Source organism: Scyliorhinus canicula, chromosome 15, assembly GCF_902713615.1.
Source record: "Scyliorhinus canicula chromosome 15, sScyCan1.1, whole genome shotgun sequence".
Classification (NCBI taxonomy): domain Eukaryota; kingdom Metazoa; phylum Chordata; class Chondrichthyes; order Carcharhiniformes; family Scyliorhinidae; genus Scyliorhinus; species Scyliorhinus canicula.
In genome coordinates, this window is record NC_052160.1 from 25146246 (window position 1) to 25174123 (window position 27878).

Below are 27878 nucleotides of genomic sequence, written 5' to 3' on the forward strand. Positions count from 1 at the left end.
TATTTTCCATAAAATGTTTATTTGGGGCAGTATCACAAGATATCATGCAACAGCTTAGTGTAAAAAAAACACAAGATAAACCCCCTACTGTTTCCAAAGAGATAAGAGTGGTAGCCCAGGCCAACGATTCTAAAAGTGATTCGTTCAATAAAAAAAAAATCAAAATTAAACTCAAAGTCATATGGTCCCTTGAATATCTAACGTTACACAATCCAAATCACTTATCAGTCAGTAATATGCACATCTAGTAAGGTTTCTGTGATCTTTATTCTTCAAGTTCGATGTTCACAAGAACATATGCCAAAGGACAGAATACATGCATTCCATCTGAAGGTGGTTTAATCACTGATTGAAGAAAGGAAACCTCGTCAGCCAGACAACAAGGCATATTTAATCACATCAGCCTCAAGACAATTCTAGTGTTTTAATGGGGGGGGGGGGGGGGGAGGAATGAATTATGTTCAAAAAATTTGGCAAATTCAAATAAATAGAGCAAGTGGTTGAAAAACTACAGGACCAGCTATGCGCATTAGATACGGTGTTCTAGGTAATTAAACCGGTCAGTAATTTACAGATTTTATTTAAACAATTTGCACTTAATCCTTGTAAACAGCTAAAGGGAAACCCGTTCAGCATTTCCAATCTAAGCTTCCAAGTTCTTTTTTTAAAACCACTGCAAGTAATTCATCCTTTCAGTAAATATTCCTTTGTAGAAAATATATTTTTACACTGTAATAAAAAGGCAAGATGCATAAAACAGAAAACTGATATTTGTGGTCCACCAGACTACAGAACAGATGTTGACATTAAGATTAAATGCAATTCTTAAGTGTGTCCCCTTGCTCTCTGTCTCAGGCATCTTACACTCTTGGTGAGTTTTCTGTTGTGTGGCAATTCTTCCTTTGTATGGTTGTGACCAACAACAGATGTTCAGATGATCTTTGGCACTTAAGCTGGTAAACTCAGCTTCTTTCCTTTAAGAACTAAAAAGGAACAAATGGAGTTAAAAAAGTCAGAAGATCCAATGTAACATTCACAAGAACTTAATTGGCATATTTGTAAACAAAGACCTTGCACTTAAACAACACCCAAATATGTAAATCACTTCAACTGAATTACTTCAATGTTAATTTATTTTATTCATTTACGGGGGGGGAAGAGAGAGAGAGAGCAGTGGCACAACCACATATATTGCACAAGTGGTGAACCATTTTTGAGAATAGAACTGAGTAGCTTGCTATGCCATTGCAGAGGGCAGTTAAGAGTCAACCATATTGCTCCATGTCTGGAGTCATAGTCCTAACTAGGCAAGTACGGTAGATTTCCTTCCTTAAAAAGAAACCAGAGGGGTTTTAAAAACAATTTGGTAGTTATTACTGATATTACCCCGATTTATAATAATCACGGTTTGTACCGGGTAGGCTGGATGGTGGGTTCCGGAGATGGCAAAAGGCAGGAATTAGGAGGATGGGGATCTATTTATAGACAGGAGCTTCTCCAGCTTGAAAGACTTGGAGGATAAATTTAAATTGCTAGCAGGGAATGGGTTTAGATATCTGCAGGTGCGAGACTTCTTGAGAAGGCAGGTTCCGCCCTTCAGACTGCTGCCGCCACAGGGGATACAGGACAGATTAGTCTCCAGTACCTAGGTGAGAGAGGGGAAGGCATCAGATATTTATCAGGAACTTTTGGAATTGGAGGAAACTCCGGTTGAGGGGGCAAGTGAGAAGACGAGCTAGGAGAGAGGCGAGTCTGTGGGCAGATGCATTAAGCAGGACACATCCTCATCATGTGCCTGATAGAATTCTAAGGTAGTCCACCGAGCACACATGACAGTGGCCCTGATGAGCAAGTTTTTTGGGGGTAGAGGACAGGTGTGCGAGGTGCGCCGGAAGCCCAGCAAATCATGTCGTCATGTTTTAGGCACACCCGAAGCTTAGAGGGTTTAGCTAAGGCAATGCCCATGGTACTCAAAACACAGGTGGTGTTGAGTCCGGAGGTGACGATCTTTGGAGTGTCAGAAGAGCCAGGAGTTCAGGGGGAGAAAGAGGCCGATGTCCTGGCCTTTGCCTCCCTGGTAGACAGAGACGGATCTTATTAACGTGAAGGGGCGGGAGAGAGGGGAGGGGGGGGGGGGGGGAAGAGAGAGAGAGAGAGAGAGAGAGAGAGAGAGAGAGAGATTGGGATGGGGTGGAAATGCTTATTGCACCATGTTTATGGTCGCTGTTATTGTTATAAAAAGTTGCAAATACCCTAATATTTTTTTTTAATTAATTATTACTGATACTAGCCTGCTTTTCCAGATTTACTTAACTATTTGAATTTTAATTCCCCAGCTACCTCAGGAAAAAAAATGAACTAGTCTCTGGATCACTAGTTCAGTAATGTGTACATTGTGACCTTACCCAGTATGCTACTGTACCCCTTAAGCAAATACAACGACTATTAGTCACACAATGACACAGCTAATTATATGACATGGGGCATAAGAACTTCCCCTTTTGAACATTGATATGGGTCCTCAAACATACACCCGAACCATCCTTAAAATAGCCCTGGTTATTATCTCATCTTGAAAGTCAGCAAGCTTTATTGATATTTTTTTTTCTGGCCTACACATGACTCCATCAAGGGTGGACTCTTAAAAATGCCTCTGAAATAGACTAGCAAGAGCAATTAATGGTGTCAGCCAGGAACACCCACATTCCAAGACCAATTTGAAAAATGTTTCTGCTGAAAATGGGGCTTCCACATTTCACTTGCCCAGAACCAGCATTTTAATCCATTCAAATTTTTGAAACCCCTGCCCCAAAACTCTAGGAACACATCAAATTACACACCATGCATTTATTTGGCTGCAATTTATTGCTGCTTTCCGTCTTTTAAAATAAAATTAGAATAGAAAAAAATTTTCTCCCCCCCAATTAAGGGGCAATTTAGCGTGGCCAATTCACCTAACCTGCACAACGCTTTAGGTCTAACCTGCACAACGTTTTAGGTCTCACCTCCACACGGGGTGAATGTGCAATATTTCCGATTAATGTGGTTCTGCATAACTGTCAAATCCACATATTAATGCACTTTCATGTATCAAATTTGTAAATAATTGCCTACAATTGTTATAGTTTGATTTATACAATGCTCATCTCTTGTAATTCTTGATGACCAAAGACTGAATTTGCAGATATCGCAAATGGATTATTAAGGGATGTCTGGCAGTTTGAACAGTTAAGGACACAGTGGATATAAAAGTTACAAAAAAAAAAATCAAAAAACCTTGCTGACTTTTGGCAGCACAGGTGCCTCATTGGGGAAACATTGAGAAATGTCTTCATTATTTAATGCAAAAGTAAAATGCAAATCTTTGATTCCTCACCTTTTGTGACGTACAAATAGAAAAAATCACAGTAGAGAATAGTCTGAACCAAGCCAGCCACGATAGCAATGAGGTCAAAGAAACCCTCAAAGTAATAGCGCCAGATCCAGTTGATAAGATACAGGCCACGATACAAGCCAAGGAAGAAGAGGTAATGAGTCGTGATGGTCTCTGCTTCACCCGTCTTGCTGATCATGAAGAGCTGGGGGAGAATAGCAACTGACTCCAAGTAAATTGAGAACGTCCACAGGATCTGGAAGAGAGACAGAGAGGGAGAGATTCTTTTTGAAACCTTAATTTGGGTTACAACTCCCCACCATACTACTTTTTATCACCCAACTGCTTTGACTTATTACAACCTCACATTGCAATTCAAGGCCCCTTCCACAGCACAGCCCAAACCCATGACTTCTACCACCTAGGACAAGAACAGTAGATGCCTGGGAACACCATTACCTGCAGATTCATCTCCCATTCACATATCACTACTTTGAAATAAATTGTTTGGGGTCTAAATCCTGAAAACTCTCACCAATCCACGGACTACACCAATTCAAGAAGGTGGTTCACAGCCACCTTCTCACAGGCAATTAAGGACAGGCAATAATTTCTGGTGTTGCTACCAAAGCCTGCATTCCATTAAAGAATAAAATTCCAGAATTCAAAAATAAAAGAACACAAGTTCTGTTTCAAATGTTCAATTCTGCAATGCACAGAAACTACAGTAAATTGTGCAACAATCTTCCACCCAATCCTGGACTCACTAAAAATCTGCCATTGGAACCAGTTACCATTCAAATCACGATTGCAGTCTCAACATTCTCTCTAGTGCACCACTGGAGAGCTGTTGAACAGCAGTAAAATATTGGAATTTCAAACACTAGCCAGATGGCAATGGTAGGATACAGTGCAAAAATATTAAGTCTTCCACGAGCTACAGCTTTTACTGGGGGAAATGGCTTCAATTTGTTTCAATTTTGAAATGAGGCACAAGGTGACAGAACACACAAAATGCAGTGAAACACAATTGATAGGGTAATGGATGCTGATTCAATATTCGTCTTCTTCAGTTTCGCAATACACAGAGGATACAATACGTATGGTACTGGACCAGCAGACAAAGAATTGAAATTCCATAAGCTGTAAAATTGCTCATCTGTGAACTGGTAGATTTTAAAGACACCATTGTGCGTTCAGGCAGGTTTCACTACAAGGCTGGCATTGGTCTTGTTTTTAGCAACTAAATTGCTAGACCAATTCACATACAGGACTGAAGTCACATTCAGGACTGGGAGTACACAGTTTGATTCCTTCCCAAAAGGTTCTTTACTTTTCGTCCTTACTTTGCACCGCACACTTTGATGAAACATTAGGACAGTGCACAATAGATTTAAATCAGCAGACGCTAGTCCCTCAAGAAAGGGGGGGGGGGGGGGGGGGGGGGTGTAGGAGGAAGAACAAGAGAAGAGATGGGCAACGGGGAATTTAAAACAAAAACAATGTTTGTTCCTCTCCGCCACACTATGGACTGCTGCCACAGGGAGATGCCAAACAGAGGCTCGGGAGTTTACTAATGAGGCTGAAGCAAAAACTTTCTTCAAGCTGCTGTTGCACATCTTGAGGCCACAGCTTTAGAATGTCCCGACAGGTTCTTCCAATCCCTATCCCCAGTTGGGATAGATATGTAGAGACAGTTGAAGCAGAAAACAGGAAAGAGAAGCAAAATTCAAAACACCTTATTGTAATTGACTCTGGATGGAAAAGAAAGTATTTTCTGAAACAGCTTGAAATCACCTGGAATTCAAGTGGAAATTACTTACCTCCATTAGAGAGAAGTCGTGATTGACAAGGAAAGACAATCCGCCTACAGGGACAACCAGAAATTCCACACGGAATGTGTCATGGTTTCCATCATAGGTGGCCTTAAACTTAGAGTAGACCAAGAACACAGTGGCAATGGAACAAGAAATGTAGATAATCTGTTGAAATAACAAAAAAACAATGTTAATAGTATGTACAAAAACCCTGATCAAAAGCTAATTTAAGTGATTATGAACATTTGAGTTAGGCATACAAAAGCTCATGGACAACTGTCATTTTTCTTTCTTAGCAAGATCACACTGACAAAACCAAATTCAAGACAGCGATCTATTCAGCAAAGTGCTCAGATCATTCAAACCTATAATTCAACACACTTTTAAAAAAAAAAATCAATGAGGACACCGATTTTGTCTGAGAGCCACAAGGGTAGATACCAAGGACTATTTAGGGAGTACGGGAGACATGCAATGGTAAAATCCATGATCTTTTTTAGAACATAAGACAGTATACACAACAGAATGGAAGTATGGAAGCCAATCCATGTAAAAGACTCAATGTACAACATCGCAGAAAGGGAATTCCAAGTATTGTGCGCTTGGAAATAATTGAAACAGCTTTGAACTTACCTTCATGGAGCTGTTGTAGAGAGAGATGAAAATAGTGAACAAATCCAGGTATCGAGTGACAAAGACCGATGCAAACAGAATTTGACTCTTCCCAGAGATACCTAAAGAGGGGTGAAATAATAATCTTAGGCAAAAATGCATTCCATTTCAAATGGCAATTTCCTCTCAGCAAAACAAGTATTTGTATGCATAGATCATTAAATACTCGAGGGGGGGCAGCACGGTGGCGCAGTGGGTTAGCCCTGCAGCCTCACGGCGCTGAGGTCCCAGGTTCGATCCCGGCTCTGGGTCACTGTCTGTGTGGAGTTTGCACATTCTCCCCGTGTCTGCGTGGGTTTCACCCCCACAACCCAAAGATGTGCAAGCTAGGTGGATTGGCCATGTTAAATTGCCCCTTAATTGGAAAAATGAATTGGGTACTCTAAATTTATAAAAAATAAAAAATAAAAAATAAAAAAAAAATAAAATAAAAAATTAAATACTCGAGGGATTGCTTTCTCAGAATCACAAATTTGCATAAATCAAATTCCTACTGGATTAGCTTGACAGTTCAACTCGAGACATGCTGTCCAAAATATTCCACATTACACTAAACGCTGGGAACATAGAAACTGCTAAAGACAGACCAGCGCCCATCTCGGTCACCTTCTAACATGGTACTCACAATATACAGTGATAGGAGTGGTTGACTAAAAATGGCAATCAATCTCCAATTAGTTTATAACAGACTTGCCATGAAGTGATGAAACCCCCAGTGTTGGAGAGCTTTTGCTCAGGGTCCAATGTTACCGCATGTCACACAGTGCCATATTCTGTTTCAAATTATTGTATCCCAAAAATAGTAATTTCTGTAAGAAAGCACCCGCTTGAATTTACCCGTTTTCAAAAGAAGGCCTGATTCCACCGCGCTGGACAAAATTAAATAGCACACGATCGACAACAGGGTTTTTTTAAAAATTGCAGGTGGGTTGCAGTGTTCCCGATCACGGGAGAAGTGCCCAACAGCCATGGCTGGCTTTTAAGAATACTGGCCGCAAGTGGCCTTTAAATGTGAATGATGCTGTCTTCTCATCAGAAGCGGCGGTGGAGTCACGCGCCCTGCACATGCGAGCTTTTAGCACAAAGGAGCGATTCCTCCATTTTCTAGCTGCAAGCAAGGCAACAGGACTGTGAAGTACTGAAGAATCATTTTGTTATAAGGAAGAGAAGGCCAGAGACACACCGGCCAGGTTCTCACAAATGAATCTGCTGGAGAGAGCTGTGCAGAGATTCCGGCAAGCCAAAGCATTGCTAGTGAGAGTTGTATACAATGCTCTAGGGCTTAGTAAGGTGCTCTTTCAGAAAGTTGATGCAGACTCGATCAACCAAATGGCCTCCTTCTGCACTGTAGGGATTCTAAGATTCAATGAGTAGGTGAACAGCCTTAGAAGAAACTGAAATCTGGAACAAAGAGGAATAAAGATGATTTCTTGAGGTATCGCGTTATTGTGCCAATGCAAATCATGATGCAAAGCCCATTTATGTTATACGCAGGGACGTACTGGCATTGAATGCTCACTGTGTCTTACTTGCAAACATACTTTCAATTCGAAATGCACTGAACCTCAAATTGCAGGGGAAGGATGTGCTTTCAGCACTGAAGAAACAGATGCTTTCCAAAAGTCATTGAATGTTTGGCAAGTGCAAGTAAAGTCAAAACTCATACCCATGTTCTCCACACTGCTACGACACAGAAGAAAATAGTTTCAGATTTTGAAAGAGAAGAGGTGGGTGAAAAATCCTTTTGAGTTTGAGACCCCAGAGTGGGCCCCATGTGGCTACGAACAGAAGGAGGTCAGAGTATTTCCGATTGCACCGGGGGACAAGGCAGGGGTGTCCCCTGTACCCCCTGTTCTTTGCGCTGCCGATTGAACCCCTGGCCATGGCGCTGAGGGAGTCGAGGAACTGGAGGGGGATAGTATGGGGGGGGGGGGGGGGGGGGACAATCGGCTGTCGCTTTATGCGGATGACCTGCTGCTATATGTGGCGGACCCGGTGGGGAGAATGCCGGAGGTGATGAGGATTTCTTCAGGTACAAGCTCAATATGGGAATGAGCGAGCTGTTCGTAGTGCACCCGGGGGACCAGGAGAGGGAGATTGGTGAGCTCCCGTTAAAAAAGGCGGAGAGGTAGGGTCGGACTTCCGGGTGCGGCTATGACTAGCTAAGTCGCACACTTGGAAGCTCCTGCGACAAAGGTGTTTTCGGGCCAACTGGAGGGCCCCAAAGGTGCAGTAAAGACGAATTCCGGTGGGGGAAGGTCCCCTGAGGAGAACTAGACCGATTTTATGGTCGGTACCCGGAGTGGAGCGGCAAGAAAAACGGCAGCAGCTCCCCAAAAAAAGCGGGGGAAGAAAATAAAAATGGCGGCCGGCGGCGCACCGGAGGAATGGAAGAAATGGGCGGAGGAGCAGCAGGCCGCTCTCCTCCGTTTTTTCACGGAGCTGAAAGTGGAGCTCTTAGAGTCCATGAACGCGACGACCACCAGGTTGGTGGGAGCCCAGGCGACCCAAGAGGCGTCGATCAGAGAGCTGCAGCAGGAGATGACCACGAGGGAGGAGGAGGCCACAGTCATCGGGGCAAAGGTGGAGGTGCACGAGGCACTCCACATGAAGTGGCAGAGCCGCTTCGAGGAGCTGGACACTCGGATGAGGAGGAAAAATTTGAGGATCCTGGGCCTGGAAGAAGGCCTGGAGGGGTCGGATCTCCCGAGATATGTGGCGGAGATGTTGAGCTCCCTGATGGGGGAAGGGGCCGGTTCGGCGCCCCTGGAACTGGAAGAGGCATACCGGGTCATGGCCAGGAGGCCTAGGGCAAACGAGCCCCCGAGGGCGGTGCTGGTGCGGTTCCAGCGGCTAAGTGATCGAGAGAAAGTCCTGAGGTGGGCAAAAAGGGAGAAAAGCAGCAAGTGGCAGAACTCGACGGTAAGGGTGTACCAGGACTGGAGTGCGGAGGTGGCAAAGCGGCGGGCCCGGTTCAACCGGACAAAGGCGGTGCTACACGCGAAAAAGATCAAATTTGGAATGCTGCAGCCGGCGCGCTTGTGGGTCACCTACAAGGACCAACATCATTATTTCGAGTCCCCAGAGGAGGCCTGGACCTTTGTACAAGAGGAAAAGTTGGACACGAACTAAAACCTGGGAGCACCGGCGGTCGTAGCCGCCTGGGGACTCTTGATTGAGCAAGTGGCCCTTTTCTTTTTCAGGCCAGGTCGGAACTGGGTAACAGTTTCATGGATTGTTTGGGGTGTTTTTTCTCGAACGTTTGACTTTTCTGAATATCTTGAAGGTTTCGAGTTGTTGGGTGTTTCTGTATATTTGAACTGTTGAAATCTCTATTGTGGGTCGTTGGCTTCTTATGGGGTGTTTCTTCCCGTTTCCAATTTCCCTTAGTTATTTACCCCTTTTACCCTTTTCCTCTGGGTGCTTGTTTTTTGTTCTTTCTTTCTTTTCTGGTTATGGTTATCTGTGGTTATTTATACTGTTTGATGGAGGGTGATGGTTGAGCACACTGTTAGTTGATAGCTAGTTAATTATTTTGTTATTTAAGTATGTAGTTAAGTATTTATGTATTTATTTGCCATTGGGTATTTATATCGTTAAGTTGGGGAGACGGGACGGGGGGGGAGTGGGCTGATTATGCGGGTCTTTCTCTGGGGTTTTAAGGGGATCTTTCACGGGCGCAGATGGGGTGAACCGGGAGGAGTCGGAATGTGGCAGGAGCAGCCGGGTCAGCGGAGACCAGCTGACTCTCGGGAGTACGATGTGGGGTACATCGCGGCTAGGAGGGGTCCTAGCCGGGGGGGGGGGACACCGGGTTGCTGCTGGAAAGACCAGGGACGAGAAGGGGAGAGCCCCGGGGGGGGGGGGGGCAATCGCTATGGGAAGCGGGTCCGAAAAGGAGGGATGACCCGGGGCGAGCAAGGGACAAGACATGGCTAATCGACAGGGAGTAGGGACGGGTCGCTCAGCGATCCGATTGATCACGTGGAACGTAAGGGGGCTGAATGGGCCGGTTAAAAGATCAAGGGTCTTCTCACACCTGAAGGGACTGAAGGCTGATGTAGCAATGCTGCAGGAGACTCATTTGAGGGTAGCAGATCAGGTCCGCCTGAGAAGGGGGTGGGTGGGACAGGTGTTCCACTCAGGCTTGGATATCAAGAACCGGGGGGTGGCGATTTTGGTGGGAAAGAGGGTGTCGTTTGTGGCGGCAGAGGTGGTGGCAGATAAGGAGGGCAGGTATGTGATGGTGAGGGGTAGGTTGCAGGGAGAGAATGTGGTGCTGGTAAATGTGTATGCCCCGAACTGGGACGACGCGGGTTTTATGAGGCGCCTGCTGGGCCTCATCCCGGGACTGGAGGCAGGGGGCCTGATCATGGGAGGGGACTTTAATACGGTGTTAGACCCTGGGCTGGATAGATCGAGTTCCAGGACAAATAGGAGGCCGGCAGCGGCAGAGGTGTTAAGGGGGTTCATGGAGCAGATGGGAGGGGTAGACCCATGGAGATTTAGTAGGCCTAGGGCGAGGGAGTATTCTTTTTTCTCCCACGTCCACAGAGTGTACTCTAGGATAGATTTTTTCGTATTGAACAGGGGGCTGATACCGAGAGTGCAGGACACGGAGTACTCGGCCATTGCGATATCGGACCATGCACCACATTGGGTGGACGTGGAAATGGGGGAGGCGCGGGATCAACGCCCGTTGTGGCGCCTGGATGTAGGGCTGTTGGCGGACGAAGAGGTGTGCAGAAGGGTGAGAACGGGCATTGAGAACTATCTGGGTACGAATGACACAGGTGAGGTGCAGGTGGGGACGGTCTGGGAGGCCCTGAAAGCAGTGATTAGAGGAGAGCTGATCTCCATAAGGGCACACAGAGAGAGGAAGGAGAGGCAGGAAAGGGAGAGGCTGGTGGGGGAGCTCCTAGAAGTAGATAGGAAATATGCGGCGGCACCAGAGGAGGGGCTATTAAGGGAGCGGCGTAGCTTGCAGGCCAGGTTCGACCTACTGACCACTAGGAAGGCGGAAACGCAGTGGAGAAGGGCGCAGGGTGCGGCGTATGAGTACGGGGAAAAGGCGAGCAGGATGCTGGCACACCAGCTTCGTAAGCGAGATGCAGCCAGAAAGATTGGGGGAGTGAGAGAGAGGTGTGGGGACGTAGTGCAGAAGGGGCAAGAGGTGAATAGGGTCTTTAGGGACTTCTATAGGGAATTGTATAGGTCTGAACCGCCGAAGAGGAGAGGGGGAATGAAGAACTTTCTCGACAAATTGAGGTTCCCAAAGGTACAGGAGGAGCTGGTAGAAGGGTTGGGGGCGCCGATAGAGCTGCAGGAGCTAATTAAAGGGATAGGCCAGATGCAGGCGGGGAAGGCGCCGGGGCCGGATGGGTTCCCGGTGGAGTTTTACGGGAAATTTGTGGACTTGGTGGGTCCAGTGCTGGTGAGAGCCTTTAATGAGGCGCGCGAGGGGGGGGTTCTGCCCCCAACAATGTCGCAGGCCCTGATCTCCTTGATTTTGAAGCGGGACAAGGACCCGGTCCAGTGCGGGTCCTACAGGCCCATCTCCCTCCTAAATGTTGACGCCAAGCTGTTAGCAAAGGTCCTGGCAACCAGGATAGAGGACTGTGTGCCAGGGGTAATCCATGAAGACCAGACGGGGTTCGTGAAGGGACGCCAACTTAACACAAATGTCCGGAGATTGTTAAATGTGATCATGATGCCAGCAGTGGAGGGGGAGGCGGAGATAGTGGTAGCGCTGGACGCGGAGAAGGCATTTGACAGGGTGGAGTGGGAATACTTGTGGGAGACGTTGGAAAGGTTTGGGTTTGGGGAGGGATTTATCAAGTGGGTAAAACTGCTCTATTCAGCTCCGATGGCGAGTGTGGTAACAAACGGGAGGAGGTCAGAATATTTTGGGCTCCATCGAGGTACTAGGCAGGGATGTCCCCTATCCCCCTTACTCTTTGCATTAGCGATTGAGCCGTTGGCGATGGCACTGAGGGGTTCAGGGGGGTGGAGAGGACTGACAAGGGGAGGGGAGGAACATCGGGTCTCGCTCTATGCGGATGATTTGTTGTTGTATGTGGCAGACCCGGAGGGGGGAATGCCGGAGGTAATGGGGATACTAGCGGAGTTCGGGGACTTTTCGGGGTATAAATTAAATCTGGGGAAAAGTGAGGTCTTTGTAATACACCCGGGAGACCAGGGGGAGGGAATTGGGAGGCTCCCCTTCAAAAGAGCAGTTGAAAGTTTTAGGTACTTGGGGGTGCAGGTGGCAAAGAACTGGGGGACCCTCCACAAGTTGAACTTTTCTAGACTGGTGGAACAGATGGAGGAGGAGTTTAAGAGGTGGGACATGGTGCCGCTGTCGCTGGCAGGGAGGGTGCAGTCAGTTAAAATGACGGTCCTCCCGAGGTTCTTGTTTTTGTTCCAGTGTCTGCCCATCTTCCTCCCCAGGGCCTTTTTCAAGAAGGTAACGAGTAGTATTATGGGGTATGTGTGGGCACATGGCACCCCTAGAGTTAGAAGGGTCTTCTTGGAGCGGAGTAGGGATAGTGGAGGGCTGGCGTTACCCAACCTTTCAGGATATTACTGGGCGGCAAACACATCGATGGTACGAAAGTGGATGATGGAAGGGGAGGGGGCAGCCTGGAAGCGCATGGAGAGGGCGTCCTGCGGCAACATAAGCTTAGGGGCACTGGTAACGGCACCATGGCCGCTCCCTCCCACGAGGTATACCACGAGCCCGGTGGTGGCGGCCACCCTCAAGATCTGGGGGCAGTGGAGGCGACACAGGGGGGAAGTGGGAGGTCTGATAGGGGCACCATTAAGAGGGAACCACAGATTTGCACCGGGAAATACAGGAGGGGGATTCCAGAGCTGGCAGAGGGCGGGTATTAGACAACTGAGGGACTTGTTTATAGAGGGGAGGTTTGCGAGCTTGGGAGAGCTGGAGGAGAAATTTGGGCTCCCCCCGGGGAACACGTTCAGGTACCTCCAAGTGAAGGCATTTGCCAGACGACAGGTAGAGGGATTCCCCGCGCTTCCCGACAGGGGGGGCGAGTGATAGGGTGCTATCAGGGGTCTGGGTTGGGGAGGGGAAGATCTCGGACATCTATAAGATTATGCAGGAGGTGGAGGAGGTACCAGTAGTGGAGCTGAAAGATAAGTGGGAGTTAGAGCTGGGGGAACAGATAGACGACGGGACATGGGCAGACGCCCTGGAGAGGGTCAACTCGTCGTCGTCATGTGCGAGACTAAGTCTCATTCAATTTAAGGTACTGCATAGAGCCCACATGACGGGGACAAGGATGAGTCGGTTTTTCAGGGGTGAAGACAGGTGTATTAGATGTTCGGGAAGCCCTGCGAATCATGCACATATGTTTTGGGCATGTCCGGCACTGGAGGAGTTCTGGAAGGGGGTGGCAGGGACGGTGTCGAGAGTGGTGGGGTCCAGGGTCAAGCCAGGATGGGGACTTGCGATCTTCGGGGTTGGGGTGGAGCCGGGGGTACAGGAGGCGAGGGAGGCTGGAATATTAGCCTTTGCGTCCTTGGTGGCTCGGAGGAGGATCTTGATTCAGTGGAGGGACGAAAGGCCTCCAGGTGTTAACACCTGGTTAAACGACATGGCAAACTTCATCCAATTGGAAAGGATCAAATTCGCCCTGAGAGGGTCGGTGCAGGGGTTTCTCAGGCGATGGCAACCCTTCCTGGACCTCTTAGATCAGAGATAGAAACTGAGGTCGTGACAGCAGCAACCCGGGAGGGGAGGGGAGGGCGGGGGGGGGGGGGGACAACAACGAAGGAAGTACGGTAGCGGTGGTGGCACGGGCAAGGCCTGCCCGAGGACACTGCCAGAAATGATAAGTTGGTCTGACTGTCGGTTCGCCGGGGGGGGGGGGGGGGGGGGACGCGCGAGTAGGGGGTGGGGGGGGACTTTTTGTTAAGTAGGGGGGTTTGACTTTGTTTGGATATAATTTAAATTTAAATGTAGGGGGGGTTAAAATGTTTGTATTTTGAAAAATTTCTTCAATAAAAATTATTTTTTAAAAAAAGGCGGAGAGGAGTTTTAGGTACCTGGGGGTAGAGGTGGCTAGGAGCTGGGGGCTCGCAATATTTGGGGTGGCAGTGGAGCCGGGAGTGCAGGAGGCGAAAGAGGCCGGTATTCTGGCCTTTGCGTCCCTGGTAACCCGGCGAAGGATTCTTCTACAGTGGAAGGATGAGAGGCCCCTGGGCGTGGAATCCTGGGTCAACGATATAACTGAATTCATCAAATTGGAGGGGATCAAATTTGCCTTAAGGGGGTCGGTGCAAGGGTGCTTCAAGCGGTGGCAACCGTTTCTATACCTCCTGGGGGAGCGTTAGGTGATGGTCAGCAACAGCAGCAACCATGGGGAGGGAGTTAACAAAAACAAATAGCCCTTCACTACTGCAACATACTGTATATCTCATTCCAAGTGTAGTCACCAGAGTGGCAAAATTAGCACACTATTTCAGCTCAATTATGGCAGATGAAATTTTAATGTAATCAAGTGTGAGGGGAAAGTGGCAATGCAGGTGGAGAAGGTGATCAAGAAGTCATACGCATGCTTGCATTCCTCGGCTGGGGCAATGTTTAAAAATTGGCAGGTCATGGTGCAGCTTTATAGAACCCGAGTTAGGCCACATAGGAATATAGTGTTCAATTATGGTCGCCATACTATCAGAAGGATGTGGAGGTTTTGGAGAGGGTACAAAAAAGTTACCAGGATTGTGCCTGGTTTGGAGTGTATGAGCTACGAGGAGAGATTGGAGAAACTTGGTTTGTTCTCACTGGAATGACGGAGGTTGAGGGGTGACCTGATAGAAGTCTACAATATTATGTGGGGCATGGACAGAGTGGATAGTCAGAAGCTTTTTCCCCAGCGGGAAGAGTCAATTACTAGGGGGATAGGTTTATAGTGCGAGGGGCAAGGTTTAAAGGAGATGTTATGAGGCAAGTTTCTTTTTTATTTTACACAGAGGGTGGTGGGAGCCTGGAACATGCTGCCAGGATACAGTAGTGACCTTTAAGGGTCGTCTTGACAAATATATGAATAGGATGGTATTGAGGGACATGGTCCCCAGAAGAGTAGGGAGTTTTAGTTCAGACAGCAGCAGTCGATGCAGACTTGAGGGCAGACGGGCCTTTTCCTGTGCTGTAATTTTCTTTGTTATCCATTTTAGACCAAAAATTAATAGATCAGAGTACTTTCTAAATGGAAAGGGGTTAGGTACAGTGGTCGTCCAAAGAGACTAGGGGGTTCAGGTGCACATGTCCTTAAAATGTCAGAAACAAGTGTAAAACAAAAATCAAAAAGGCTAATGGAAGGTTTATATTTAGAGGACTGGAATATAAATACAGGGGGTTATGTTGCAGCTATACAAAACCATGGTTAAACCCCACTTTGAGAACTGGGAGCAGTTCTGGACTCCACAACGGAGGAAGACTATATTGGTCTTGGAGAGAGTGCAACATAGGTTTACAAAAAAGGATAGCTGGATTACAGGGAGTGAGTAATGAGGAGAGATTACTCAAATTGGACTTATTTTCGCTGGAATTTAAGATTAAGGGGTGATATGATCAAAGTATTCAAGACATTAACAGGGAAAGAGGGTAAAGATTTTCATTGTTAGGAGACTCTTTAGGGGCATAGTCTAAAAATTAGGGCTAATTAATTCAGGAGAGATGTTAGGAAGAGTTTTTTCACTCAGAGGGTGGTAGAGGTACTGTCCCCCACAAACAGCCGTTGAAGCTAGATCAGTTAATTTTAAATCGGAGTTCGATAGACTTTTGTTAAGCATAGGAATTAAGGGATATGGGCCAACGGCAGGTATATGGAGTTGACAGGCTCGAGGGGCTTTAATGGCCTACTCCAAATCAAATCTTTATTCGTCACAAGTAGGCTTACATTAACACTACAATGAAGAATGAAGTAACAGCGAAAATTCCCTTGTCGCCACACTCCGACACCTGTTTATTATTAATTGGACTAAGATCCCATTCATAGGTCATGCAATAGTCCCTTACTGATTTCTTTCCGTGTTAATCAATTTACATCTCTCAACATCTGTTTGATCTACCGAAACATTGCTGGCCCCTTCAGGAGAAAAATGCAAATATGGTTATATTTTATTAGATTGCTTTTAACATTTAAATGTCAAAAGACTGTCATGCAACACTGATGTTTAGTGTCATAGTTTCCTGAGCTACGCAGTGAGAAATTGAGATATTTTTGCAGCCAGATACAACAGGGATTGCTGGCAGTCTGGGAACAGCCCATTTGTGCACAAAAATCAAAATCTGCCTACCGCATGGAAAATGCATTGATTTGACTTGTTTATTAAGTCAGGAGCTGAGATTACAGACTTCGATTTGTGTGTGTGTGCGTGTGTCCAGGGTTTGCCATTTTGTAACAGAATGCAGTCCAGAGTACAAGAGATTTAGAGATACACTACAATGAACATTACAATGAAAAGGACAGTATCTATGAACATAATGCAGACCAATGAAAAAAAATTGAAGTTATTACTCTCTAACTAATCAAACTTGAGCTTTAACTTCAGAGGCATTTGCTCACTGATCATCATGTTCCCTTTTTAAAAAAATAAAAATTTAGGAGTACCCAATTCATTTTTTCCAATTAAGGGGCAATTTAGCGTGGCCAATCCACCTAGCCTGCACATCTTTTGGGTTGTGGGGGTTAAACCCACGCAAACACAGGGAGAATGTGCAAACTCCACACGGACAGGCAGCACGGTGGCCTAGTGGTTAGCACAGCTGCCTCACGGCGCTGAGGTCCTAGGTTCGATCACGGCTCTGGGTCACTGTCCATGTGGAGTTTGCACATTCTCCCTGTATTTGCGTGAGTTTTGCCCCCACAACCCAAAAAGGTGGATTGGATTGGCCACACTAAATTGCCCCTTAATTGGAAAAAATAATTGGGTAATCTAAATTTTTTCAAAAAAATAAAACAACTCCACACGGACAGTGACCCAGAGCCGGGATCGAACCTGGGACCTCGGCGCCACCGTGTTGCTCGATCATCATGTTTTCTATTAAGTATATTTTTCTATTTACACCAATAAGAACATTTGTACTTGATCCAATTTATATTGACTTCCAAAGAAGCTGAACTAGAAGAATGTTCCCAATGGCTTTATTCAAACAGAACCACCGTAAAACCATAATCATTGGTTGGCTGTGCAAATCAAGCTGCAAATACAACCTGGCACTGCTAGCATTATCGGAGTGATGTCTGCATTGCTCAACAAGCCAAGGCTTACAGTAACTGGATAATTTAGTTGGTATAAAGTATTGTAAACCAAAAGGAAATGTAGAAACATAACTGAAACATTTACCTCCTCACCTCAATTCAGAGGATCAACATGTGCACATACTCAATCTCAGACCTCAAACACATCAGGGGTAGCATGTAGAGACTCAAGTCATTTTAATTTATTCAGCACATCTGTTAATCAATAATTTAGCAAATTATTTATCGGGATTTAGCCAATGGGTCAATAAAACTGCTTTTATAACCGTCGTACACCAATGCACTTTTGACCAATAATCATGCTACTGGCGTGAACTGCATTACCCATTCACTTCAAATCCTAACTGGTCATAAAGTCAGAGCTTTACAGCAGAGAAAGAGTCAACCATATACATTAAATTTGGGTTAGTCCAATATTTCTCCTTTTTTTAAAGAACAAACAATTTTATTGAGGTCGTTTTTTGGCATTGTAAACAGTTACAGACATCAACCGAAAGAAAGCAAAAAAGGCAAAAATGTGCAAACATCCGCGTACATTCAATACTTCAATCGTAACATATTGCACAAGCCGGCTCCTCTCCCACCGGCACTACCCACCAATTTATCCCTCCTACTCTACTTTAACCCCCCCCCCCCCCGCTGACGCTCACTCGCCCGCAATGAAGTCAATGAATGGTTGCCACCTTCGGGCGAACCCCTGCACAGATCCCCTCAGGGCGAACTTAATTTTTTCCATACCCAGGAACCTCGACATGTCCGTAAGCCACAACTCAAGTCTTCGGGGGCTTTGAGTCCCTCCATGCCAATAATATTAGTCGCCGGGCTATCAGGGAAGCAAAGGCCAAAACATCGGCCTCTTTCTCACCCTGGACTCCCGGGTCTTCCGAAACCCCAAAAATTGCCATCCCTGGACCCATCGCCATCCTTGTTTTTAGCACCCGGGACATGATCCCCGCAAATCCCTCCCAGTACCCCCTAAGCATCGGGCATGCCCAAAACATGTGTACGTGGTTCGCTGGTCCTCCTGCGCACCGAGCGCATTTGTCCTCTACCCCAAAGAATTTGCTCATCCGGGCCACCGTCATGTGGGCCCGGTGAACGACCTTAAATTGAATCAGGCCGAGCCTGGCACGTTGCAGTCGAATTCACCCTACTCAGGGCTGCTGCCCACATCCCGTCCTCCATTTCCCCGCCTAGCTCCTCCTCCCATTTGAGTTTCAGTTCCTCCGTCTGGGACCCTTCCTCCTTCATGAGCACCGTATAAATATCAGAGACTCTACCCTCCCCTCCTTCCCCCCTAGAGACTATTCTGTCTTGGATCCCCAATGGCGGGAGGCATGGGATGGATGGGACCTGTCTGCGGACAAAGTTCCTCAACTGTAGGTACCCAAAATCATTTCCCCATACCAGACCAAATTTCTGGTGGAGTATCTGGCCGGCGGCAGCGGTAGAGGAGCCGTGACCAGGGCTGCCAAGCTGGAGCCCCTGCACGAAGCCGCCTCCACCTGCTCCCAGATAGACCCCGTATCCACCATCCACTTCCTTATCATAGCGATATTAGCCGCCCAGTAATAGTTAATCAGACTCAGCAAAGCCAGCCCTCCCTCGCTGCAGCTCCTCTCAAGCATCACCTTCTTCACCCGTGGGGACAAAGCTCATGATCATCTTGTTAACCTTTTTGAAGAAGGACTGTGGGATAAAGATCGGGAGGCACTGAAAAATAAACAGGAATCTGGGGAGGAGTGTCATCTTTACAGTCGACACCCTCCCTGCCAGCGACAGTGGGAGTGCATCCCATTTCCGAAACTCTCCCTTCATTTTCTCCACCAACCTGGCCAAAATTAACTTGTGCAGCCTGCCCCAGTCTCGCACCACCTGGATCCCCAAGTACCGGAAATTTTCCTCAACCAGCCTAAATGGTAGCCCTCTCAATCTGTTCTCCTGGCCTCTTGCCTGTACCACAAACATTTCACTCTTGGCCATATTTAATTTGTATCCTGAGAACTGGCCGAACTTCCTCAACATTCCCAGTATACTTCCCATCCCGGCCACTGGGTCCAACACGTACAGGAGCAGGTCGTCCGCATAAAGAGAGACCCTATGTTCACCCTAACCATCCCCTTCCATCCCTTTGCGGCTCTCAGCGCAATCGCCAGTGGCTCTATGGCCAGCGCAAACAGCAGCGGAGAGCGCGGGCAGCCCTGTCTTGTCCCCCGGTATAGTCTAAAATACTCTGACACTTCTGTTTGTCCTGACACTGGCCTTATATAATAACTTGATCCAATTCACCATTCCTTCCCCGAACCCAAACCGTCCAAGCACCTCCCATAGATAGCCCCACTCCACCCGGTCAAAGGCCTTCTCGGCATCCATCGCCACCACTACCTCCACCTCCCTGCCCGTCGGGGGCATCATTATCACGTTAAGTAATCTTCTCAAGTTGGCCAACAGCTGCCTGCCTTTCACGAACCCAGTTTGGTTATCCCCAATCACCTCCGGTATGCAGTCCTCAATTCTGACCGCCAGTACCTTTGCCAGGAGCTTGGCATCTACATCGATCAGGGAGATTGGCCTGTAGGACCCGCACGCTTCCGGATCTTTATCCTGCTTCAATATCAGTAAGTTAGTCCTATATTTCTAACTGGTACCTGAAGAGGCCAAACTATTACGAACTTACAACAAACATCCTCAACTGAAGTGTTCAACTAGCCCACCTTTTGCCTTCCCCACATCTCACCCTTCCAATGGCATTGCCTATCAGAGGGAATTAATGCTAGCCCTGCCAGTGATGCTCATTCCACAAATTATGAAAACCAGAAATGGGAACTCGGGCTAGTTTTTCCTCATCTTTTTCTACAGCTGAGGCTATGGGGAAATTTCAGTTTCTTGTCAAACTCTCACTGCATCCTTCAGTTGAACTGTACACTGTTACTGGGTGAGCAGCTAAGAAATTCAAACAGAACTCTCGGTAAATTCAATCTCTAGGTTAAAGAGTATTTAGGCCTGCCAACTAACCTCATTTGGCAAAGTCTATGGAAAATTAAATTTAAACACAAATTAGCTCTCTGCAGAGATAGCCAAGCTTCGAACCAATCAGACAAAACAAAAGATTCACCCATGCATTAATAAAATCACAAGCTGTTTTAAATAAGAATTTGAGTGATGCATACTTAAACATAATTTATTACATAAACATGCAAACATACAGCCTGAAAATTCAGTGTAACAGTATCTCTCAAGAAAATAAACTGCAGTGAGCATATTCACTCGTTCCTAGATGGATTTAATTTGAGAACTGCTTTTGTACATAAAGATTGGTTTACTTCAGGGAGCAATAGGGAGAATGCGCCCTAACTTTATTCAACTGAAATGCAATGATCAACACCTGTATTTTACAAGCAATCCGATGTAGTTGGAAACTTTTATGATTGAAAGAAACAGCAATGAAACACATGACAATGATTTGCCACTTCATAAATACAGGCACAACTATCATGGGTCATAATATATACCTTGTTGCAATGCATATTTATTCAGATATATCCAGGATTTCATTCAATCTGATGCTGTGCAGCAGCTGCTATGGACATTTTGAAATTAGTCTGATTTTAAAGTAGAGAAGCAAAGTAATTAAAACATTTAACTTGGAAATCAGACCTGGGATCTGTATTAGTCTTGTAAATCCTGGGTCATATTAGCTTTCTGGCTGTAATTTAGTATTTAATCTTCAATACACGCAAGGAGGGAAAGATGCTCATCTGGCTCGCTTCCAGAGCTGGAGCAGACATCTTAACTGCTTTAGTACAAAATGGCATTAAAATAATCAACCAGACATGGAAAGTGAAACCAGTCGTAACAAAGTGACATTTTACAATATGTAACTTTAGCACAGGATTTTCAGTTGCAAAGCATTTTCAGAGAAAAATATGTTCCCTGGTAATATATTGTGACAATATCTACTTAGGATAAGTGGAGAAAACAGAAGCTGCACTGCTTTGGTTTCACAATGCATGCATACGATTTAAATACTTAAAAACTGGGACCCAGATTAAATAACAAAGTGGCTTAACTCTTCTCTCAAGCCAATTTCAAATCCCTCTCATTGCAATGTAACAAGGACCTGTATTGCACAGATGAGATATGGCTGGCACCAAAACCACTGAAAAACTGTTCAGGGATACTGTATACTGATCTCCAGGGGAAGCCCCAGAAGCAAGCAGTGTGCTTTGTATAATCATTGTTCGAACAAGAAGTCAGCTTAGTTTTTTCCCCTTGATAATAGTAATGGCAGAAAAAGTGCAAGTGCATTAACATGATGGAGCCACTGACCAGCACTTAACTGCCCTGCTTCAGTCAGCTACTATGCCTAATCCCGAAAAAACATAGGAACTGACACCTACTAAACCCATGGAAAGAAACGACTGAGTTAAAGCATTTTTACGCATTTCACCTTCAGGACAAAGCATTTCCGCTGACATTATAATTTTTGAGAAGCATTTGTATTGATACTGGTTAAGAGTAAATATAGGCCAGGACACTGGAAAACTCTCCAGGTAGCATGGTCAGCGCAGGCTTGGAGGGCCGAAGGGCCTGTTCCTGTGCTGTTCTTTGTTCTTCTTCAAAATAATATAATGGGATCTATAGGGGCAGCATGGTAGCAGAGTGGTTAGCACTGTCACTTCACAGCACCATGGGCCCAGGTTCGATTCCCGGCTTGGGTCACTGTCTGTGCGGATTCTGCACGTTCTCCCCGTTTCTGCATGGGTTTCCTCCAGGTGCTCGGGTTTCGTCACCCAAGTTCCGAAAGACATGCTGTTAGATAATTTGTACATTCTGAAATCTCCCCCAGTGTATCCAAACAGCTGCTGGAATGTCGCGACAAGCGACTTTTCACAGTAACTTCATTGCAGTGTCAATGTATGCCTACTTGTGACAATAAAGATTATTTTACATCCACCCACGAGGACAGACGAGCTCTCAATGTTAATAACATTGAATAGTCTAGATTGTGCAAATGGGGCTTGAACCCACAACCTTCCAACACATTAAAGATGCTGTCATTGCGATAGACATTTATGATAGTTGTTAAATTATTTACAAATACTTATGGCAAGGAGGACTACAAATGCTTAAGGTGCTTCACAAGCATTTGAGGGAATTGTGAACTCTCATTAATTAATATTCTTCTGTTGCCAGAGATCAAATGACAAACAGTCCAAGGCAACAAAATACACCCATAATTTTCTCCAATCCCAATGACGTGAAAAATGCTCCCTTGAGTATGAACAAATTCCTGTTGGTCTTTGGTACAGGGCAAAGGCAAATCACATTACTGATGCTACACTTTAGCAATAGATGTACATATCCAACTTGGATAATAGTCACCATTAAAGATATTTAACAAATACTGTTAAGGCAAAGAATCAATTGGGGAACAATATTTCCTCCCTTCTCACCCCTGTTGAACTTTGCCTTTTATAATCCATACTGAGAACAAATGCTAGGTTATCAGCCTAGATATGCTGTCTTAGCCTGAAACCAGGTGTGAAATGCTGTTTTGGCCTGAAACCAGGCATTGGTGACTGCGCATTCGGATCAGTCGCACTGTAGCAACACTGAAGATGGAACTCAAACATACTCCTTCGAAATCTCAACACCGGATTAGAACCGGAGAAATATACCTTCCAAATGTGTTCAACATTAGCCGTATCATTGGCCAAAAGTAAAATCTGTCATAATCGCTCAAAATTATCTAAGAGCAGGAAATGGAATTCTTTCAATAACAACAGTAACACATGGTGCAACTGTCACTCAATTATATACAGACCCAAAACAGTCCAACTCCCTGATTAGTTTATGGTAGCAAATTCATACATCATATTTACACTTCCCAACCATAAAATAAATTCACATGGTCATGGGTGAGCGATGAACACAAACATTGGCATGTTTAAAATGTGACATGCTATATGTTAATTATCACCTTAGAGGCAGCATGGTAGCATTGTGGACAGCACAATTGCTTCACAGCTCCAGGGTCCCAGGTTCGATTCCGGCTTGGTTCAATGTCTGTGCGGAGTCTGCACATCTTCCCCGTGTGTGCGTGGGTTTCCTCCGGGTGCTCCGGTTTCCTCCCACAGTCCAAAGATGTGCAGGTTAGGTGGATTGGCCATGATAAATTGCCCTTAGTTTCAAAAATTGCCCTTAGTGTTGGGTGGGGTTACTGGGTTAAGGGGATAGGGTGGAAGTGTTGACCTTGGGTAGGATGCTCTTTCCAAGAGCCGGTGCAGACTCAATGGGCCAAATGGCCTCCTTCTGCACTGTAAATTCTATGATAATCTATGATAATTAATGACAACTGAGGAATAAACAAATTCCAGCACCTGGGACAGTCGCATCAGAAGGTGATCAATGATACCCAATAATATCATTCTATGACTCAGTAGTCTTTGGAATAGGGACATTAACCTACAAAGCAACATCCCCATTGTTTCCTGTGAGCAAAAGTATTAGCACTTTAAGCCAGCTGATGAATGTATAAATACACAATTTATTGTAAACAGACAAAAGTAAACAGTCCAAAGATGTGCGGGTTAGGTGGATTGGCCGTGATAAATTGCCCGTAGTGTCCTAATAAAAGTAAGGTTAAGGGGGGGGTTGTTGGGTTACGGGTATAGGGTGGATACGTGGGTTTGAGTAGGGTGATCATGGCTCGGCACAACATTGAGGGCCAAAGGGCCTGTTCTGTGCTGTACTGTTCTATTCTATGACTCTATAAAAATTTTAAACTGGAAGTACATGATTAGAGGCTTCCTTGAACCATACAGTTACTTTCATGCTGAAGCCTCAAGAGGTAGCCAGAATCTTGGATTTTATCTGAGACACGTTTCAAGATCCACGCAAGGATAGATGGAAGACCAAGTTAGTCTTTCCTTGGAACTCACTGCCGGAGGAGGTGGTGGTGGAAGCAGGTACAATAGTGACAACATTTAAGGGGCGTCTTAACAAATACATGAATAGGATGGGATTATAGGGATACGGACCGGAACGTTTTATGTTAGATGGGCAGCATCGCTTGGAGGGCCGAAATGCCTGTTCCTGTGCTGTATTTTCCTTGGTTCTTTGAAAATGACAGCATATTGTATAACTCATTGATGGAACCTGAAGGGATAACCCGTCACCGAGGACTTGCGGTTTTATCCACTTAACTGCAGTGCTCCAATTGGTCAGGTTGTCCTTGCTGAACAAGCAGCGAGAAAATTATGCTGGCAGTTGCAGTTTTACCTAATTGTACTCGGATTCACTTAAGCAATTCAACAACTTAGTGGTGCAGCAGAAAATTCTACCACTGAGAAAAAGAGTCTCCACGCATGTTTTAAACCTAAACATTCCGAATAGTGAATCGGATGCAGTTTATACGCATGCGTTAAGTGTCAATCACAGAAGGGGCAGCAACAAAGACTATGATTTACAAAATGCCGCGTAGCTTTCACTTCTCACCGTGAAATGCCCACATCAACCCAAAGGTTTGCCGTACTAAACACTTATCAACATGAAAGTTGAAATCTCTCATAGGATATTCACAAGTATTTTCCTTTGTATGGAGTGGGAGACTTTCAGCTCCCTCGCCACACCTACAAACGGTTGCCACGTCAGAGCAGGACAGGCAAACTAATGGTCACAAAATGGAGAGCAGAAATAAAACTTCCGAGGATTAAACAGTACAAAACTCTTTACGAGCAATCGTCGTACAGTGACAGTTAGCCCCTTTTGAACACAAGCCGGAGTTATTTCCACGCATGCCACAAAAGCAGAACTTGAAGAGAAATTAACTTCTAAACTAACTAAACCAAAACACTGCGGATTCTGGAAATGTGAAATAAAAACAGAAAATGCAGGGGGCATTCAATAGGTCTGGGCAGCAACCGTGGGGAAAAAAACAACGTTTCGAGTCCGATTCTTCAGGTCTGAAGTGTGATACCGACTTGAAACATAAACTCTTGTTGCTCTCTCACTCGTTTCTCTCTCTCGACAGATGCTGCCAGTGAGTTCTTCCAACATTTGTCTCTTCTAACTTTGTAACGAACTACGTGCAAAATAATTCCATCTTGCCAATTTTTTTTTAAGCTGCAAGAATAAACATTATATAGAAAAATCGATAGCGCCTGTTACAAAAATGGAGTGGTAGTAATGTGACAGTGTGAGAATGAGTTTATGACTCGGAGTGACTAGCGGTGGGACACTGACTATATCAGGTAACCAGGCTCATGTGCAGTTGCTCCGGGGCTCATTGCACTAACCAAGGGGGAACCCCCGGCCCATAAGAAGGGGGTGGGAGACATCGGGAATCACAATTCCTACCACCCACCCCTGGCCACATCACCCACACTTTCTACACGTCAACAAATATTTAGAACAAACCGATGGAATTAAGATATATGTTATGATTGATCCTGTTGGTATCACGGAACTGTGGCTTAAAATTAATATAAACTTATTAACAGAGTAACATGCTAGCACAGACGGAACTGTGGCTTAAAATTAATACAAACTTATTAACAGAGTAACATGCCAGCACAGAGTAATAATGCGAATTATTTTTTTTTTAATTCAATCACTCCTTCTTCCTCCACTCCTAGGGCCTTGCGACCCTCCCCCCTCTCATAGCAACAGAAGGTGCGAGTCCGGAACCTACCAGCGCACGACCGGGTCTTCCATATCTTCAGCAGCAGGATGATGATAGCCACTAAATGCGACAAATCGCCGGACAGCCGAAAGATATTCATGGTGGGGTGAGCAGAAAGAGTGAGAAACAGAGAAAGAGCCCGAACCGAAAGCCCGTCCGACAGCTGAGCAGGAAAAGCTCCTCCTTCTGACGGACGGCCCCCTCAAAATGGCGGCGGCGGCGACGTGGCCCGGGGACGTGGCCAGCAGCGCGCCGCATCATGGGATACGTGCCAACGTCATCGTCTCCGGCTCCTCGCTGCCCCTGCCTGTGAAAGGCTCGCCTCCCCACCATCCCCATCCCATCATGGTAAAGCCACGCCCCTAACCAACCTCTCCCCCACAACCCCAACCTCGAAAGGGCCATTTCTTTCTTCACGCGACGTTGTGCTTCCGCTTCATAAAAGACAATCATAAGTTTGACTCTCGCCGCATCTTGTAACACAGAAACATGCCAAACTGTCCAGCTAGAGGCTCTTCCCACCTTCAAACATGTCCCTCGGGTTGTTGGGGAATTGGGTCACGGTCTCCATCAGAATAATAGGTCAACCAGTTTGGACTGAAATGAGGAGAGATATCTTCACTCAAAGGGTTATAAATATTTGGAATTATCTACTTCAGAAAACTATGATGTGAAGATGTCGGTGTTGGACTAGGATGGGCACAGTTAAGAAGTCTTACACCACCAGGTTGAAGTCCAACAGGTTGTTTTGAATCACTAGCTTTTGGAGTGCAGCTCCTTCCTCAGGTTAAAAACTATGGCTACCCTGCCCTCGAGTATATTTGTTAGACAGAGAGTGATGGATTTTTGGACACTGAGGAAATCAATGGATATGGAGATCGTATAGGAAAGTGGAGTGGAAGTAAATGATCAGCTATGCTTTTATTGAATAGTGGAGCAGGTCAGAAGGACATAACAGCCTACTTCAGCTCCTTGTTCTTATATACTACACAAGCCTGCATATAACATACACATGCTCGGCCATGCCTCACCATGTTTATAGTTCAACATTTATCAATATTGAATGATAACTGCCAAACATAGCATATTGTCCTATCACATTTACATTTGTTTCTAATTTAAAACCTCAATTAGTTTAAATTACTTGGGAATGTAGTTCTTGCAACAGATCTAGTATCAAAAAGAGCCCTAATAAACCATCAATAGGAAGTACAAAAGGGATCAAGAACAACCGCTGGTAGATAAATGCTATGATACATAATTTGATCTTTTAGGTATCAAAGAAATACGGCTCAAGGTTAAGAGTAATTTGCAGGCATAGAGAGTAGTTAAGGTCGATATTACAGATGCATTTTAGGAGGAGCTAGACAAACACATCAAGGAGGAGGGAATTAAAGATTAGGCTGATAGTTACTTGAGGAAAGACGGGAGGAAACTCAAATGGAGCATACACATCAGCATAGACTGGTTGATTCTGTTTCTCTGCTGCATCTTCCATGTAATAAAAAATAAAATAGTGCAAGTAAAGGGTTATAAAAGGTTTTAGAGGAATAGATTAGGCAGTAAATGGTGAGGTGTTTCTGTTCTATTTGAAAAAGAAGAATTGATTCACCAAGAGTGATCAGTGGAAACAATTTTGATCAAATGGAAACCAAGGTTAAGAGCCAGGCTGATACCTAGTATCTTTTTAAACAGGCAGCACAACACACCGAAAAGGACAGGGAGCTTCATAAATTAATTAGAAAAGGAGTCGAACCATCATTATTGGGCATATCTTTCTCTTTGATGGTCACATGAAGGAAGTCAAATAGAGTAATTAAACCATTCATTACTGAAACCAAGTAAAGTAATTAAACCATTCATTACTTTGTTCTGCCTCAACTGGTTGTGAATTCCACTAAAGTGAAATCGTATTTAGTATTCAATAAAAGAAACATCAGGATAGATTGTTATCAAGGATAAGTAGATGGCTAATGAGCAAAGTAGATATTTTGCAACTGTTGCAAAGTAGATATTTTGCAACTGTTTTCACACCTAAAAAG

At 45.4% G+C, this 27878-nt stretch overlaps 1 protein-coding gene and 1 long non-coding RNA gene across 3 annotated transcripts; one reads left to right on the forward strand and one right to left on the reverse strand.

Moving 5' to 3' along the window:
* kdelr2b (KDEL endoplasmic reticulum protein retention receptor 2b) lies at positions 1–26059 on the reverse strand. Its single transcript, XM_038819960.1, has 5 exons — positions 25846–26059; positions 5824–5924; positions 5197–5355; positions 3377–3629; positions 1–983 (listed from the first exon to the last, which is right to left on the reverse strand). Exons 1-5 carry the CDS (start codon positions 25934–25936, stop codon positions 949–951), a joined length of 639 nt encoding a protein of 212 aa, XP_038675888.1. The 5' UTR covers positions 25937–26059; the 3' UTR covers positions 1–948.
* LOC119978370 lies at positions 24514–26044 on the forward strand. Of its 2 annotated transcripts, none has more exons than XR_005463428.1 (2): positions 24514–24676; positions 25790–26044. It is a non-coding gene; the product is annotated as an uncharacterized LOC119978370 (long non-coding RNA). The 2 variants fall into 2 exon arrangements; XR_005463429.1 differs by lacking the exon at positions 24514–24676 and adding an exon at positions 25128–25194.
* Positions 26060–27878: the final 1819 nt, after the last annotated feature.